This window comes from Parasteatoda tepidariorum, chromosome 5 (assembly GCF_982258835.1).
Source record: "Parasteatoda tepidariorum strain Cologne lab strain chromosome 5, Ptep-v5.0, whole genome shotgun sequence".
Taxonomy (NCBI): domain Eukaryota; kingdom Metazoa; phylum Arthropoda; class Arachnida; order Araneae; family Theridiidae; genus Parasteatoda; species Parasteatoda tepidariorum.
This window is the reverse complement of record NC_141759.1, coordinates 57,947,180-57,964,041: the sequence shown is the minus strand read 5'-3', so window position 1 is coordinate 57,964,041 and position 16,862 is coordinate 57,947,180. Positions and strand designations below refer to the sequence as shown.

At 33.0% G+C, this 16,862-nt stretch overlaps 1 protein-coding gene across 4 annotated transcripts in view; it reads right to left on the bottom strand.

The window, feature by feature from the left end:
- The window catches only part of LOC107437354 (scoloptoxin SSD14), a 48,418-nt gene that overhangs the window by 19,520 nt on the left and 12,036 nt on the right, over positions 1–16,862 (bottom strand). For 2 of the 4 annotated variants that reach the window (XM_087164002.1, XM_087164001.1), the window contains exons 2-4: positions 11,875–11,922; positions 8,070–8,273; positions 195–317 (exon numbers count right to left, since the gene is read on the bottom strand). In XM_087164002.1, the coding sequence (XP_087020128.1) occupies positions 195–317; positions 8,070–8,273; positions 11,875–11,922 (375 nt within the window). Of the gene's footprint in view, positions 1–194; positions 318–8,069; positions 8,274–11,456; positions 11,684–11,874; positions 11,923–16,565; positions 16,589–16,862 lie in introns of those variants that run through there. The other 2 variants (XM_087164003.1, XM_087164004.1) reach the window with 2 other exon arrangements.

Sequence of the window (16,862 nt, the reverse complement as noted above, 5' to 3'; positions counted from 1 at the left end):
TCAAGAAAACAATCCAGTAAATCATAGAAATATTACTTTTTTTAAAAAACAAGCTAAAACTGAAATAGTTTTGTTACACTTTTTTATTCATTTCCGAATAAAGTTTACTAAGGGAAAGTTTACTAAAGTTTACTAAAGTTTTTTCTTTTGACGGTAAGCCAATATGCATTTATATGAAGATTCATCACACTTACTTATTATAATGGAGCATGAAGAAGCCACCACCTAATCCCATGCTTTGGGGATTTACAACTCCCATGCAAAGAAGCGTAGCAATAGCGGCATCAACCACAGATCCCTCATTAAACAGAACATCCCTGCAAATTATCAAATTTTAACAATCGCTTGTTAGGTATACAATTTAAATAAAAAATTAATAGTGAACTAACTTGTAATTACAATTTGTAAGGAACAAATAGTAAGTACAAGCAGTAAGCACAAATAGTAATAAATTAAAGTAGAGAGCGTCGAATATCCGTGGAATTGGGTGACAAAAAGGGCACCGCTGTTAACAAATATCGAGGATAATCTGAAAAAATCTGAAAGTGAGATAGAAACACGAATTATTTAAAAAAAATGTTTTCACATATGTGTATATGTTTTAAATATCTAACAGAAATCTTTGCTCTATGTCTAAATCACTGATACAACGAACGGTAAAGAAAAAATTAATACATACACTCTTCAGGAAAGTGCTCAGTTACACAATTGTTTAAAGAAACCAATGATAATTCTCGTGTGATATAATTTTTGCATCTCCTTTGCGGCACTCATCCGCGCGTCAGACAACCCGCACTGCAGATTACCCGCACCGCAATAATCCACACTGTAGAGGATATGCACCGTGGATAATCAACTGGCATTTTGTCTGGGCTCTATCATATTTGGAAAACAAAGCCATGCAATTTTAACATTGATAAGTAATTAATAAATCATTAGCAGCTCTGAAAGAAAATATGAAATTCCTTGTGTAGTAATTGAACTCACGACCTCTTGGACATGGTACTAACACCCTATCAACTATACTATCCTGGTCCCGGAGTTACTCGTAGGCCAGGTAATCGTTGCACATAATTAGTTTTCTGCAGTTCTTTTACAATATGTTTCGATGTTGGCCTTTTTAAGACCTAACAAAAAATAACCTTAGTTCTAAGAGATTTAATTTTTAATTTTCTTTCACTTCACAATATCTTCTGCAGTAAGTGGAGTAGTTAACTATTCTTGCATTTGCTTAATATCAAATACATGCTGACCAGGTGGCCGAGTCGTTAACGTACCCGACTGTGGAGCCAATGGTCGCGGGTTCGAATCCCGCTCAGGTTATGGATGTTTCTGTCTCTCTGTGTTCTATGTCCTTTCTCCTTTGTGTGTGATTGTGTGAATGTGACCCGCCCTATAAACGGATTTGTGGTTATGTGACGTGGGACACCCGCTCCACCGCCGTGGCTTCGCTACAGGTGTCCACTGGGTATCGAGAAGAGAGTAGCAGTTCTGGCACTAAAAGGCCAATGGGACAATACATCCCAAGTGCCCGCTATTAAAAAAATATATCAAATACAGTATACTTTTAGTGCCATGAAGTATTGAAATTTAAATATATAAAGCAATGAAATTTTTTATTGCAGTGTAAAGATGCGTCATAGTGTTAACCATAATAGCCAGTAATATCTTGAAAGGAAATTAATATTACAAAATTTGTTTCCATAACTACCTAGTCCTAGTGTTTAGATTTTATTGGGCACCTGGGCCGCGAAGCGGCCCCTATCCCATTCATCTGGAATTTTTGAACAGTTTTGGTTGAGCAATGAGGTAAGCAGACAATGGAGTTGCTTTTATGAATGTTTCAAGCTCTTTGCTTGAATAACTAAAAAGGAATCAAAAATAAATTGAGCAGCTTGCTCTAAACTGTGTTTGTTTGATTTTGGAGTTGTTCAGAATTGTATCAGCATGAGTAAACGTTATTTTCAGAAAGGTTGATGAAATTATTTGTTTTGATAGTTATGATATGAGGCGTCGGAGGTGAAATGTGCAGCTATTGGTCTGTAGTTTTTATCTTTGATATAATTTTCAAATTTAAAGATTTCATTAAAATTTGCTGTTTTACATTCTATGGCTTTATCGAAAAAATCTGCGTTTAGCTTGTATATATGCTGTGATAGAATTGGTATTTTGAGGTCTGCATGTATATTGGTATTCCGGATGAACCATCTTGCACAGGTTATTTTTCTAAGGATCTTGTTTTGGCATTGGTTTAATTTCTTCAGTAGATGTTGAGGTATCGTTGTCCAGGCAGGTGAGGCATAGGTAAGTATTGGGCGGATCATTGCTGTATATAGTAGCTTCTTTAGTTTAAGTGACATATTCTGATTATACTTGTATATTAATGGTTGTATGGCTATTATTGCTGCATTTGCTTTATCTATTGTGCTTTTGATGTGATCATTCCAGGTGAGTTTGCTATTGATTATAAGGCCAAGATAATTTGCTTTTTTAACTATTGGTATTGGTATGTTGAACATTTTTGGTTGAAGTTGTGGAAGTATTTTAATTCTTCTTTTTTGTATAATTAATATTTGTGATTTTCCAGCATTTACTGCAGTTTTCCATTTTAAGCACCAGTCTTCTATTTCGTCTATATGGTCTTGTAGTTTTTGAAGAGCATGATTTGGGTTTCTGGATTTAATATAATACCGGTATCATCTGTGTAATAGGCTGTTATGCTGTTATAATCGGCTTTGTTTATAGGAAAATCATAAGTGTATAATATCGGTCCCAGAATGCTGCCCTGTGGTACTCCGGCTGTGATGTTTCTCTTTGTGGATTTTTTGTTTTTGATGGTGATTTGAAATGTTCTATTAGAAAGATAGCAGGATAGGAGTTTGATTATGTCGGGTGGAAAATTCAGCTGTATGAGTTTATATATTGTACCAGTGTGCCATACTTTATCAAATGCTTTGGATATGTCGATCATCAGGAAGGCTATTGTTTCTTTATTTATGATTGCTCTACCAGTATAGTCTATTATTCGGAGTAGCTGTTTGGTGGTATCTAGTTTTTGTCGGAATCCATACTGTTCGTCGGGAAGGGCTGTAAGAAGTGGTTTTATTCTATTGTAGATGATTTTTTCGTATATTTTTCCAAGTATGTTAAGTAGACTGATTGGGCGATAACTCTCAGGGCAGCTTGGGTTCTTATTTTTCTTGAGAAATAGAATGACTGATGCGTTTTTCCAGATTTGTGGGTAGTAATTATGAGCAAGGCAGACATTAAAAATATGCGTGATTTTGCAGATGTAGTTGTTTGGTAATAGTTTTATCATCTTATTCTTTATCCCGTCCTCACCTGGAGCTTTATTGTTTTTCAGTTTTTGTATGATGCAGCTAACTTCTTGATTATTGGTGGAATTTATTGTTTCTAGGATGAGGTGTTCAGTTTGAAAATTATTAACTTCTTCTGTGATGATATTGTGATTATTTTGGTCAGAGTTGATATTTGGTGAAAATTGATTTTGAAGTGAATCTGCGAATATTTCGATTTTTTCTGATATTGTGTAAGCTGAGCCTGGTGGCCCATTTATTGGTCTGTCTATTTGAGGAGTTGTTTTCAGTTTCTTGGCCATTTTCCATATAGAGTTGTTGGTAGTGCAGAGGGAGGCGATTTTTGCCTGCCACAGTTGTTTTTTATATTTTTTACTGTGTTTTTAATCTGGTTATTGAGTTGTTTTATTGCGTCCAGGTGTGCTGGGTCGTAAGTTCTTTGGTACCATTTCCTGTGCGAGTTCCTTAATCTTATTATATTCTTTATTTCAGGTGGTAATCTGTAATGATGGGTAATATACTTGGTTTCTGTGGAAGCGTTTTTAAAAGCATCTGTTATTTCATTCTGGATTTGCTGTATATAGTTTTCTATTGCAGTTCCATTGATTGTAAGAGTATTTTGAAAATGGTTCCAGTCAGTTTTATAATTTGGTTTCTCAGATTGTTCTATGGTTTCCCCAACGAGCAGTTGAACTGGCAGATGATCTGATGACAAATGGTTATGAGCGCAGGCGAGCATAGGAACATGCATGTTTGTTATTGCGAAGTCTAGTATGTCCGGACTATGGTTAATCCGATTTGGAATGTAAGTTGGAGTTGTTGGTGCTACTACTGTTAATTGATATTTGCTAATAAGATCTTTCAATTTTGAACCACTGTGATTGAAGTTGTTGCAGCCCCATATTGGATGTTTGGAATTAAAGTCACCTGCAACTATTGTATCTAGGGTGGCTGGAAATAGGAGGTTCATACCATTATCTGATAATTTATTTTTTGGAGAATTATAAATTCCTGTGATTTTGATATTCTTGTTTCTGTAGCTTAATAAAATAGAAATTTGCTCATATCCATTATCATCTTTTGAGTTATATTCTGTTGTTAATAAGTTGGTTTTTGCTAGAAGTGCTAAGCCCCTCTGTACCTTCTATCACATCTGTAGATTGTATAGTTGGCTATTTTAAGATTTTGGGTTGCATTTAGATGAGTTTCTGTTACTATGAATATATCAGGATTGTGTTCTATTATAAAGTTTTTTAGTTCATGCTGTTTTTCGATTATACCATTAGCGTTCCAAAAATAAATATTGATGGTTGGTTTCAGTGTTGATCTTAGTATTCTGAATCTATTGCTTCTTGTTCTTCTGAGTAAACTGCTTTTTGGATTTTCTTGAACATGTTAAAGCTTTCGTTGCTTTGTAAAAAGTTCACAAAGAGCTTGAGCTCTGATAGTAGTGATTTTGCTTCCTTGATGATGGTTGTGTCTGTTTGTAGATTATTGCTGGTATTTGGTTGATATGCTGATTTTACGATTTTTGCATAGCTGTTGGTGCTGCCAGGAGTAATTCTGTTGTTTTGATTGTTGAAGCTGTTGATCTTGAGAGTCGGATATTTTGGGCACTGTTTGTAGTTGGCCGGATGTGGTCCACCACAGTTGGCACATGTAGCTGGAGTATCTTTGGTTTTCTGACAGAGATGAGTTAGGTGCTCCTGACCGCACTTCAAACATTTAGGTGTATGTCTGCAGCTGGCCTGGACGTGGTTATATTGTTGACATCTATGACACTGTGTGAGTCCTCGGCGCCCTTTGTAACTCGTTACTGAGACAGCAAGATCCATGAATCGGGTTAGGTAGAAGATATCTTTATTTTGTTCCGTTTTGTCTAATGTGATAATATGTAGAGGTAATTTTGTCCTGCTTTGCTCAGTAAACTTTGTCATCTGCGTAACTTTTTTCGGAGTGAATCCATATAATATGAGGTTTTGTTTCACTTGTTCTTCTGTAATTTCTACCGGAATACTTTTAATGACAACTCTGATTGGCTTTTCTTCATTTAATTGGAAAGTATGGTATTTTATCTGTAAGTCATCTAGTATATCTATGGCACGACGTCTCATATCAATTTCGAAAAAATGTAATTTTAAGTATTCTCCTGTGTGTTTACCTTCAAAACTGGTTATTTGCTGGTCTTGAAGCTTCTTCTTTAGGTTTAGCCATTGTACGCTGTTATCTTTTATTATTATCAGTGGAATCCTGGGTTTGCTTGCTCTCTGGTATTGAAAATCTGTTGTTTCTTCCATTGCTTCTTCAATGACGTCATTAGGCTGGTTCAGTTGATTTCTCCTAGGTTCGGATGTAGCGGGCGGTTCCCCATGCTGGCATTCCTTAGAGGTGGTCGCTATTGATGTCTGCCGTATGGTGGCTCCATCTTGAGCTGCTGTGGTGTTGGTTTGTTGTTTTTGAATTGGAATAAAATTTTTTGCATTGGGAAATTTTTTGTTGGTGGGTTCATCTTCCTCCGAACTGGATGATCTGGTTCTATTTGTAACTGCTTGTTGTTTTCCTTCGTCACTGATTGTTTGTTGTTGGTTGTTATTCGTATTGGCTTTTGTTGATGATTTCCTTCGATTTTTGTTTTTCTTTACTGGAGTGGCTATGGATATCGTGGGATTGCTTGGGATTATTATTTCTGAATCTGCATTCAGTTTGTTGATTTTTTGTAGATGTCTATTTTCTTTTTTTAATTCATCATTTTCAGCTTGGATCTTATCCATACTTTCTTGCAGTGTGGTCATCTTAGTTTCAAAAATTGTTTTTATGTCATTTAATTGTTGAGATAGAGTTTTGTTGAGTTCGGTTTGTTGTTGAAGTTGTTGCTTTAGTACATCCATAGTGTCCATTACCCAGCTGGGAACAGCACTTTCACTGATTTGAATTGTATTAGACATTATAGTGTTATTGTAAGCACAGAAATTATTATAAAGTTTATAAAATAAATTTATCTGCACTTACTTGGAATAAATGCAGCTACCGCTGCTCGAAAATTATAACCTGTAAATAAAATTGTGGTTCAGCATACACTTTATGCTGACAAGAAAACAAAATTGTCTTAGTGCAACTCGCACTATGAAGCTGTATTTGGTGCCGTGACCAGGATAAATAAAAGTTTCAGAATGCACAAATGTTTGCAAAAAATCACAAATAATCAGCTTTTGTAGTCATAAATCACACTATTAATTTATTTCAAGTTTTCGTGAGACGCCCACTATAATTGTTGACGTAAGCACTATTGAAACTGAAATTTGCAATCCAAATCGTAAACGCAAATTGTAGAAGTTAGCGTGATACGCCCCGAAGGCGGTAGTAAACAAATAAGTCTGTTTTCAAATAGGCATCACATTTTGTGGCACAAAACTTTGTCACTGCAATATCTGGACACAACAATCGTTGTTGTAGATCAAATATAACTTTATCAATTCACTAAGAAAGAAATCATACCTGTAGAATAATTTTACTGTGACATTGAGCATTTCCGGATCCTCTTCCGACTGATATATATCGGACAAGCATCCCATAACTACCAGCTGTGAACTAGTACTAAATGAATGGAGAGATGCTAACTTGCTCCACTTCGTAAAAATTTTCTAGTGGTAACAAAATTTAAGTTATTTTTAGTTTATTATTTTTCATTTTAAGCAAGTTCTCTGTCACAACACCATACCTGCCAACTTTTAATCCCTTCTATTATGATTTTTCCCAGTGGTAGTAACATGGAATTAAAATTTCGATTGTTAGCAGAAAAATACGTTGTATTTGAAGAAACATGATCTGACAATCATGATATCAACGCATATTAATATATATGCTTAATTTTTTTAAGAATAGTGGTGATCAAAATCATTTAAAAATAAAGTTCATAAATGAAAATAGAGTATATATTTACAACCACTTTAAGTATACAAATAAAATTTTACGCCAAATGCGTAAAAGTTGGCAGGTATGCAACACATCAAAAATTCGAAGCATCATAAAAAGTGTAACTCGTTGTTACGCTATTAAAGAGTTAGCGTAATTATCCTTATTCTAAAAGTTTTAATATTTAATTCGTTACCAATTTATTAAAACTTTCGCACAATCGAACTTAAAAAATCGCACAATCGAACCCGGTTCACCTTATTGGGAGGCGAATGCTCTATCTCCTTATTCACAACGGTTCATACTTATCTTGAAGACTTGCTCCTAGTTTACATTATAATAATTATATAACTTACATAATATAAAATGAAAGGAAGCACGCGACGAAGATCAACCTCGAGCTGTCACCTGTGCTGATGCGAATTCTGTCGCCAGGCGAAGGATATACAACCAGCTTTTAGCAAGGCAACAATCCCCGATCTAAACTGCCCAAGAAACCTTTCCTCTACAATAGACTAGACATTTCTACTTACATTTCATACGTACTAGACATTTCAAAGGCATGAAGATCTCACGCACCAATTTAAAATCCTATCCCATCTGCAAGTACTGTCCTCATTTGCAACTAACTCCAGACCATGTTTTTGACTGCCAGGCCATTATCGGCTCCCTCTTTCAACTTGGAGCACCCCCCCCCAACATTCTCCATGGCCATCGGGCTCCAGAACTTGCAAATCTTGTTATCAAGACTTTCGGAGGATTCTAATCTTTGCACTAACACTGTATGGGTAGACAAGACAACAACAACAGCAATATAAAATGAAAAGATAAATTTCTTACTTTCCAATTACAGCACAAGGTGCAGCATCTGTTGAAACTGCTGCATACTCATATTTTCCTAATTTGGAATTGGATTCATATTCTGGCAACCATTTATCTTTTTTTGTAGATATGACAAAGTAAGCTATCATGAGTGCTAGGCCTAGTATAAAAACAAAGACGACGGAGCCAAAAATAAACTTTGCTTTGATGGTCAGGCTCTTCCTGCAAGTAAAATTAAAATTGAAGATTTTCATGTAGACAGCGTTAAAAAATTTCATAATACGATGGAAATGATAATAGGAAATAGTTTATTCTGAATTTGAAGGGATAGTTCCCGAAATGCCCATTGTAACTTAAACGATACGTGACATGAATTTTAATATAACTTTTAACTCTTAGGTGTGAACTTTTTTTAATATCATGAATTAGATTTGTGATAGCCTGTTTAAACCTTTCTGAGTTGAATTTTATGATAAAATGTAATTTTTAGTATTAAATGAACAAAATACAGCATAAAGGCAACAAGTTGAGTTAATAATTGGCTTTAAAATAGATAGTTGTTTTAAGCTGAATTTGATGCAAAAATGTAATATACATTTTAGATTTCTTTTCTTCAATTTAGTGATTCAAACATATTCCATCTATAGTTATTCATCTACGCTTATTTTTTTATTATATATTACTGGCTTATACCACGTGCCGCAGGTAAGAGAAAAGTGCTAACAAAATTCAAAATATTAGCTAATATTAATTGAATTTAACATGCGTTTTTATACCTTTACATACTTAAAAAATTTATTTTAAATATGAATAATTTAAAACATTATTTATAGTGGTAGTTAAAATTGAGTAATTAATAATATATTAAAAAAAGTGAATTGAATTTCTACCACATTTTAGATTTTTAGTCACCTGTGGCATCCCTCTAATTATACTAGTTTAAAATGTGTTATATTTTTAGTAATGAAATTATGTAAGTTCAATTTTTTATCAATTATGTAATAACGAATTCTAAACTTAAGACCCATTTTTAAATGCTGCTTTTCAATATAAAATATTAATTTTAGTTATAACTGAAGAGTTTAGTGGATGAACCAGGTAAGTGACATTTTCAGAGTGGCTATAATCAAGGTTAGAAGAATAAAAGATGTGTCCAAACTATTTTATCATAGATATTTTAGTGCGTAGAGGTTAACAATTCTTTGCCTTGTTTCATTTAATACTACCTAATTTGAAATAAAAATCATGTGAACATACTAAACACTAATGTAAATATTAAAGTGAAAGCAAAAACAATTCTGCAACGTAAGATGTACCCATACTGATGCTATCACTTTATTTTATTTTTCCTTATTCATAAATATCTCTAAGAGTTTAAATTTTCGATTAGCAACCAGTGGTCGGTAGACTCTTAAAACTTTCCTCAAACTTTATGTGTCGGTGACCAATATCGATTGTTCCTTTTCATTTAAGAGCCAGTGTTTGCAAACTTCTTATTTTGCATGGATTAAAACTTATTTTTAAAAAAAAGAATACTAGAAATAATGTATGGCTATAAAAGTTAAATAAAAAATAATATAAATATATGACGTAATTTAATGAAACATTCTATAAGTAACCGACTTTAACCAATGCCTCCATGCGGTTTTTTATAGGTAGTCCGATCAGACCACTATGAAGGATATCCTCTTTCCGAACGAGTCACTTTAAACAAAATCTAGTTAAAATAAGAAAGTGGTAGCACATATATGACTAAAAATTTGTTTTATTTATGAATATTATTGGTTTGCCTTATTCACTTGTCAACCACTACAGATTCAATTCTCAAATATATATGATGAATTTCTCTCAATTACTTTTTTAAAAGGTTTTAGGTTTATGCGCACAACTGGTTCACTTTTTAAGCAGTCTGCGCGGACTACTTATAAAAGACCGTGTGGAGGCTTCTTGATGTAGGAGGTGATGCTTTAACACGTTAGCGCCGAGTCAGCCATCGGTGGCTGACACTGAAATTACATTTAGTCCTCGTCAACCACCGGTGGCTGACATTGAAATTACGTTTAGGTCGCCTTAACTACCGGCGTCTGACTTTGAAATTACATTTAGGCTGCGTCTTCCACCGCTTGCTGACACTGACCTTTCACATAGGCCGCGAAAAACAGCTGACTGACAGCGTATAACGTGATATAGAACTATAAAATTTACACTCTTTTATGGAATTGCAGAAAATGTATTCAAAATGTACTTAATTCTTGTGATTCTTGGTTAAATAAATTCAATTTAGTAGATTTTTATCCACCACTATTTTTAAAGAATTCGTAGGCTTATATAATTCACCATTTTTGTCAGATATGTCATGATAAAGCATTAAAAAAAATAGCGAAATCCGTCTAATATTTGCAAATTTTTTTTGTAGTTGTTTACCGAGGCCAGAAGGGCAAGTCATATAAAATTAGCGTGGCGCCCAACATGTTAACCCTTTGATGGGCCCTTTATTTCTAGTAAAGGTAAATTAAAGTATTTTTGGAATTGAAATTGTTTTAAGAACAGTAATTGATATAAAAAAAAAACTCATTTAGTTTATAAAAATGCCATTTTTTTGGTGGTAAATATATTTAACATGACCTATTAGGAACATACTGACTTTTATTTCTCTTTATTTATAAAATAAATTCCGTAAATGCTACAAACTTCAAAAGGAATTATGTATTTTATAACTTTTATACGTTTTTTAAAAGTGACAAATGGCTACCAATTTTATTCAAACTCACTTCAAGAGAGCTGAAGTTATTGAAAAATGAAAACCTAAATTAAAAGTGGTAAAACGTGGTGGTAAGTATACTTACCACAGCCTTCAAAAGGGTTAAAGAGCGTTGTTTCAAAATACATTTAATGTATGCATAACAACTTAGAAATATTTGATAGTTAAAGAACTCTACTTCTACATGAATCTTTCCGCCACAAGTTGATGAATTCTAAAGGATCAAAATTGTGAATGGAGACATTTTAATGACAATTTTGTTTTCCAGAGTCTTCCTGCATTGATGTCATTTTATCATTAAGCAATCGTGAAAAAAAACTAAGAAAAAGTGACCGGTTGCTTATTCAGTTTTCACTTTTATTATTATTCACTTAGTATAGTTATTCACTTTTTTTTTGACCCGTCATGTGGCGAGTATCGAGCGGCTATTTCCATATCTATGTACCTCTAAAAATATTACTTGCTGGTCTTATCTATTAAGCTCCTCAATGAGGTAGTCAATAGAAAAGAAAAAGCAATGTACAATAACTGAAACAATTAAAAAGTCATATACATACAAAATAAGAAAAAAATATTACTTGATTTGAGTTACTTTCTACTGTTTTTGATATAAAAATATAAGAATAATTAAAAGTATGACATACATGATCATGGAAAGATGGAGTATAACTAGATAATTAATTTGTGCACAAATAGAAATGTTATGAAATGTAGGGGAAGATCGTAAAACACCAATCTGTCCTGTTGCTTGGTTAAATCAAACAATCAGATATCAAGAAAAATATATTTAACAATAAAATGATTATGAGAAAAGTAGGTGTAATAAAGTAAATATAAGGTTCAGTTTTATCGGCAAGTGTGTTATGATTACTACACAGCCGTTATTATCCCATTTTTCTTGTTTTCTAACAACTGCTTAGTTTTGAAAATTCCCATGAAAATTGTACTTCATTTTTTTAATACAAATCAAACAAAATAGGACCCTACTTAGCATTTTTTTATTCATTAATTTTTACGCAAAAAATGTTCATTATTCATTCTGATCAGACAAACATTTCTTACCTGACATTTTTTCGACCAACATCCCATTCTAATCTTACAAATTGATCCCTAGAAAAATAAATACAAGACTTTAAGTTTTAATTATCTAAGTATAGTTCAAATGACAATAGATTAAATGACAATAAACAGTGCATAACAATGGACGAAATCTAGCATCTTAACCAACTGCCATTGCAAAAAAAAAAAAAAAAAAAAAAAAAAAAAAAGAAGAAGAAGAAAAAAAGAAAAAAGAAAAACTGAGCAGGGAAAAAAAAATTAAAACTTTTTGATTTTAATGTAAAATGGCCTTCCAAATCAGCATATGATTACCGTTTGATTTTAAGGAAAATAAAATGATTATTTTTATCGTTAAACTTTTTATGAGGGGAAGCAGGTCTACCAGTGGTTCCTCAAAATTATTATAAAGGTACGTAATTTTTGATCCTAAAATGTATTTCTAAACTTTCCTATGTATGTCCCTTTGGGATAGTTCATGATGAATGGGATAAGGGCCGTTTGGGCCTCAGATGCCCAGTTCTACTACAACAAACGAACGAACGAAAATGTATTTCATGTTTTTGAAAAGTTAATATGAAACCTTTCTGATCACAATAATTCTATAACTCGAACACATATAAAGAGTTATGCTATGGATGGGGTGAAAATGTATAGCATTCAAGTGGTTGCTGATGCACAGAGCTGCCAACGATGAATATTTTCTAGCGGTAACGTGGTAGGTTTTCCTTGCATATGTAACCTTAACGTGGGTTAATTCCATCAAGAAGTCCTCCTCGATGGCTAGTTTGTCCCGATTCTTGATTCTGGAGTTTCAATATCTAATAGGTTTGGTTGCAGCAAAATTACAAGGTTACGGAGTTGATAGTCATAAACCTAACGGAACATTGATAGTCATAAACCTAAAAATGGGTCGGCTGTTCAATGCCTGTTATTGAACAAAATGGAATGTTTTATGTAGCTAATCGAACTTTTATTGGTTTTTACAGTTATTTCGTGCCCCGTCTTTTAAAGAGTTAGCAAAATCAACCAAAACTCTGCAACAGTTAACAGCTCTCTTGCGTTTTTTAGAATGCTGTGTAGAATCCGGAGCAGTTGACATCTCTAGATACAGGTAAATTTCCCCTGTTTTGATAATAAGTTAATTGCATACCTGCCAGCTTTTACGCATTTGGCGTAAAATTTTATTTCTATATTTATAATGGTGGTAAAATGTATGCTTTCTATATGTCCCTTGCATTTATAAACTTAATTTATAATATTTTTAATCCACCACTATTATTAAAAAAATTAAGCATATATATTAATCTGTAATATTTTTTAAACACTGCACAAATTTGCTCAAAATACACAGAATGTTTCTGACTGAAATTGTAATTTAAATTTCGTTTAGCTACCCCTCGGGAAAATCGTCCTTGAAAGGATTAAAAGTTGGCAGGTTTGGCAAAATTGCTGCTATGACAATTTTGGCTGACCATTGGACGTCCAGGGAAGCAGTGTATAAAAATGGAAATTTTTTGGCAGAGTTTTCCCATTTAAATTGTCATAATATTTAAAAATGAGCGTTTCGTAACTTATTATATACTGATTCTAGCTTACAGACCCAGCTTAATATCGATTCTGCAATTTTTTTTAATCAGCTCAGCGAAACTGTGTTCTTTAACCCTTTACATAACAGCAAGTTTCGATTGTAAATTTCAGTTAGGAAAGAAATAAGCTAGAGAGATCTTATACAGTACATTCGAAGTGAAGCGACATACCTTAACTAGTGGTTGCTAAACATTTAAAAGCAATGAGTTTTACATTCCTAGTAGCTTGTAACATTTGCTGAATTAGTGCTGCCGGACTGGGTTACACTGAACCGGAAAGAGTTAAGTAGCGACATTGCATATTTCTTGAAATAGTAATTAAAAATATTAAATTATTGTTACTACCACTTTTTAATATAAAATTTAGTTTTGATAGCATTTATTAAAATTATCGAATGACGTTATCATGATTTGAACTGCATAAGCAGATATCTCGAGCCGTTACTGCCTCGTACTCCTCCAAATTTCCCGTCCTCATTACTTCCAATGTCATTAGTCTCAGTCGCCCTAGGGCATATCACAGATCAGAGGTCTAGAGCCCGCTTGCGCGGGTAGGTACCTTGCCAAATTACATGATCTAGCTAGAATGACGTTAGAATTTAATGAAAAAATACGTAATGAATGAGTTAAAGCCTTCAATGGGCTGCGTACTCAGATAGCGACTTTATAGAGGTATAGGTTATATTCACGAGCATTTCGAAAGGAAAAAAAAATTCTGATTTCCAGGAAAAAGTAGTTTATTCGAACATCTTAACGAGAGGTTTTGTTTTTTATATTGGTAACAAAACACGTAAATTATTATTATTTTATTTTTTTATGATTTATAATATTATAAACACTACTACACATAAAAAGTGTTAGCGTAATTAAAACAAGTCTTGTTTATAATTTTAAAATAAATTGTTATATCAATACCTTGGCAAAGAATTTTAACTAAAAAGGAATTAAATGTAAGAAACGGCACCTACAGGGATTAAACAAAAATATGGAAACGCTTAATTCTGTGTAAACTATCTTTCTTTTCAGAGTTTGGAAGATTTTACATGGCAAAACAGTTGGCACAGTTTGAAGGTATTAGAAATTAAATGAATTTTATCCATGCAAAATTCGTAGAAAGGAAGTTAAAATTTGATTTCTTATTTCAATAACACAATAGTGAGGAAAAAACATTCTGATAGAAATATTGCAATCCTATAGATTGTTAACTTCCTCAAAATTAATTCAATTAAAAGTTATTTCATTTTCCCATTTGTTTTGAAAGGAGTAACACATTCGTTATTACCGATATTATAAATAATTCAAGTGCTACAATAACACGGTATATTCAGTACTACAATAAAACAAAGGGGCGCTACGCGGCCCAGGTGCCCAGTTTTATTAAATAAGAGAAGGAAGGACTATGATAAAACACCGGAAAAAATTAAAATGAAGTTGGTGCTATGGAACAACTTTGCACTAGATAAGATAAAATTTTGCTTAATCCTTCTTCAAATTTTTATCGATAAAAGCCAAATTATGGTTTTTATTATGTTAAATATTATTCTAAAAGTTGCCTACTCACTCACATGCAATGTTTTAATGATGTATATTTCACGATTTTGATCTAAAATCAGGTGATTGCGATATTTTATAATTCTGTGTTGTAGCCAATACAAGAAACTATAAAATTTCTCCAAGTTTAAATTAGCCCAAGCATAATCAATTTAAATTCGTCTACTAAATGTTGCATTTTTGGAAGAAACAGTCTGCAATAGTTTAGTTAACTTGTCGAACTTCTTGAAAGAAATATTATTTCATAATCGTTTCTGTTATCACATTGCTAGTCAAACTCAAAATTATAATGGTTACTAAACATTGAAACTTAAAAGTTTGTTTATAAGTCACTTTTTAGGCAAATATAAACTGAAAACCGCCAGCCTAACTTATCTTATAGTTATATATAAATTTAAGAAGATTAAAGAACAAATAATTTTAAATTAATAAATTATTAAATTGAGTTTCACAAAGATGAGGTTTTAGTTTCATTTTCACCTTTTTAATTAATTATCAAAAGTAGGATTGGCAACTTTCTATGCTTTTTGGTAAAATTTCTTTTTGTGGCAGTTAAGTTTATGTTATAATATATGATTGTTCGTTTTGTAAATTTGATTTAAAATTGCTTTCCACGTTTATAGGATTGTTGGATTGAAATGGGTAAGCTTTTAGCTTCTTTTAGTAATTTAACTATTTAAACTGTTCTTTTACTACCATTTTAAATATAAAGCTAAAGTTTCCGTATTTGTTACTATGCATTTGGTTAATTTAATAAAACAATTAAACAATGTTCGAACATTGACATTTTTAAACGAAATGTTCTCTATACCGTGTAAGGTTATATACACCGAAGAGCCATTACATTATGACCACCCTGCTAATAACATGTAGGACCACCTTTAGCCCTCAAAACTGCTAGCATCCGCCGAGTCATTGATTCCACAAGGTGCTGATAGGTAGTCATAGGTAACTGGTATCAAGTGCTCACCAACTGGTCCTGCAATTCCCTCACATTGCGAGGGAGTAGCGTGGCAGCACGAATTTGGTTTTCCAAGTAGGACCGCAAATGTTCTATTGGAGTAAGGTAACAGGTGAATTTGGGGGCCAAGACATGACTTGAAAGTCACTGGAATGTTCCTCGACGATTCGACCCTTATGACATGGTGTATTATCCTGTTGGTAAACACCATCCCCCGCAGGAAAAACTGTTGCCATGAATGGGTGAACCTGCTCTGCAACTATGTTCAAGTAGCTTACAGACGTCAGGGATTGTTCTATGAGGATTATGGGTCCTAATGTGCCCCATGAAAACTTTGTTCCTGGGCGAGGAACCATGAAAACCTGGGCGAGCCCATTTTTATAGATGGAGGGTGGTCATAATGTAATGGCTTCATAGGTGTGTATATATATATATATAAATTTTCAAAAATATTCTCGATTTGTGTTTTCAAATTCGTATTTTCCATGAGAGAGAGACTATTTTATGTCTCATTATGAGACATAAAATAGTATCAGATAGCGGAGTTATGAGTTTAAAGATAAGTGTTTTCTAGGAAAGAAGACATTTGCACCTACCTTTGCATTGATGCTTTCTGTTATCTGCAGTGGTATTTTTTTTTTATTAAAGATGAGACATTTGTGTAAACAAAAACAAAATAATTCAGGATGTGAATCATTATTGAAATATTTTCTTTCTATAACAGCGCTAAATTTTTATTTCATTCGTTTTATTTTGCAATTTAACAGCATGTAATTTTGTAAGTAAGCTGTTAGCATTGTTGAAAGATTTTCTTTTCAGCAACGTTGTCATTGTTGAATCATCGAATGTTTATCATTGTTGAAATAATTTCCATTTAGTATAATGTTCCATTT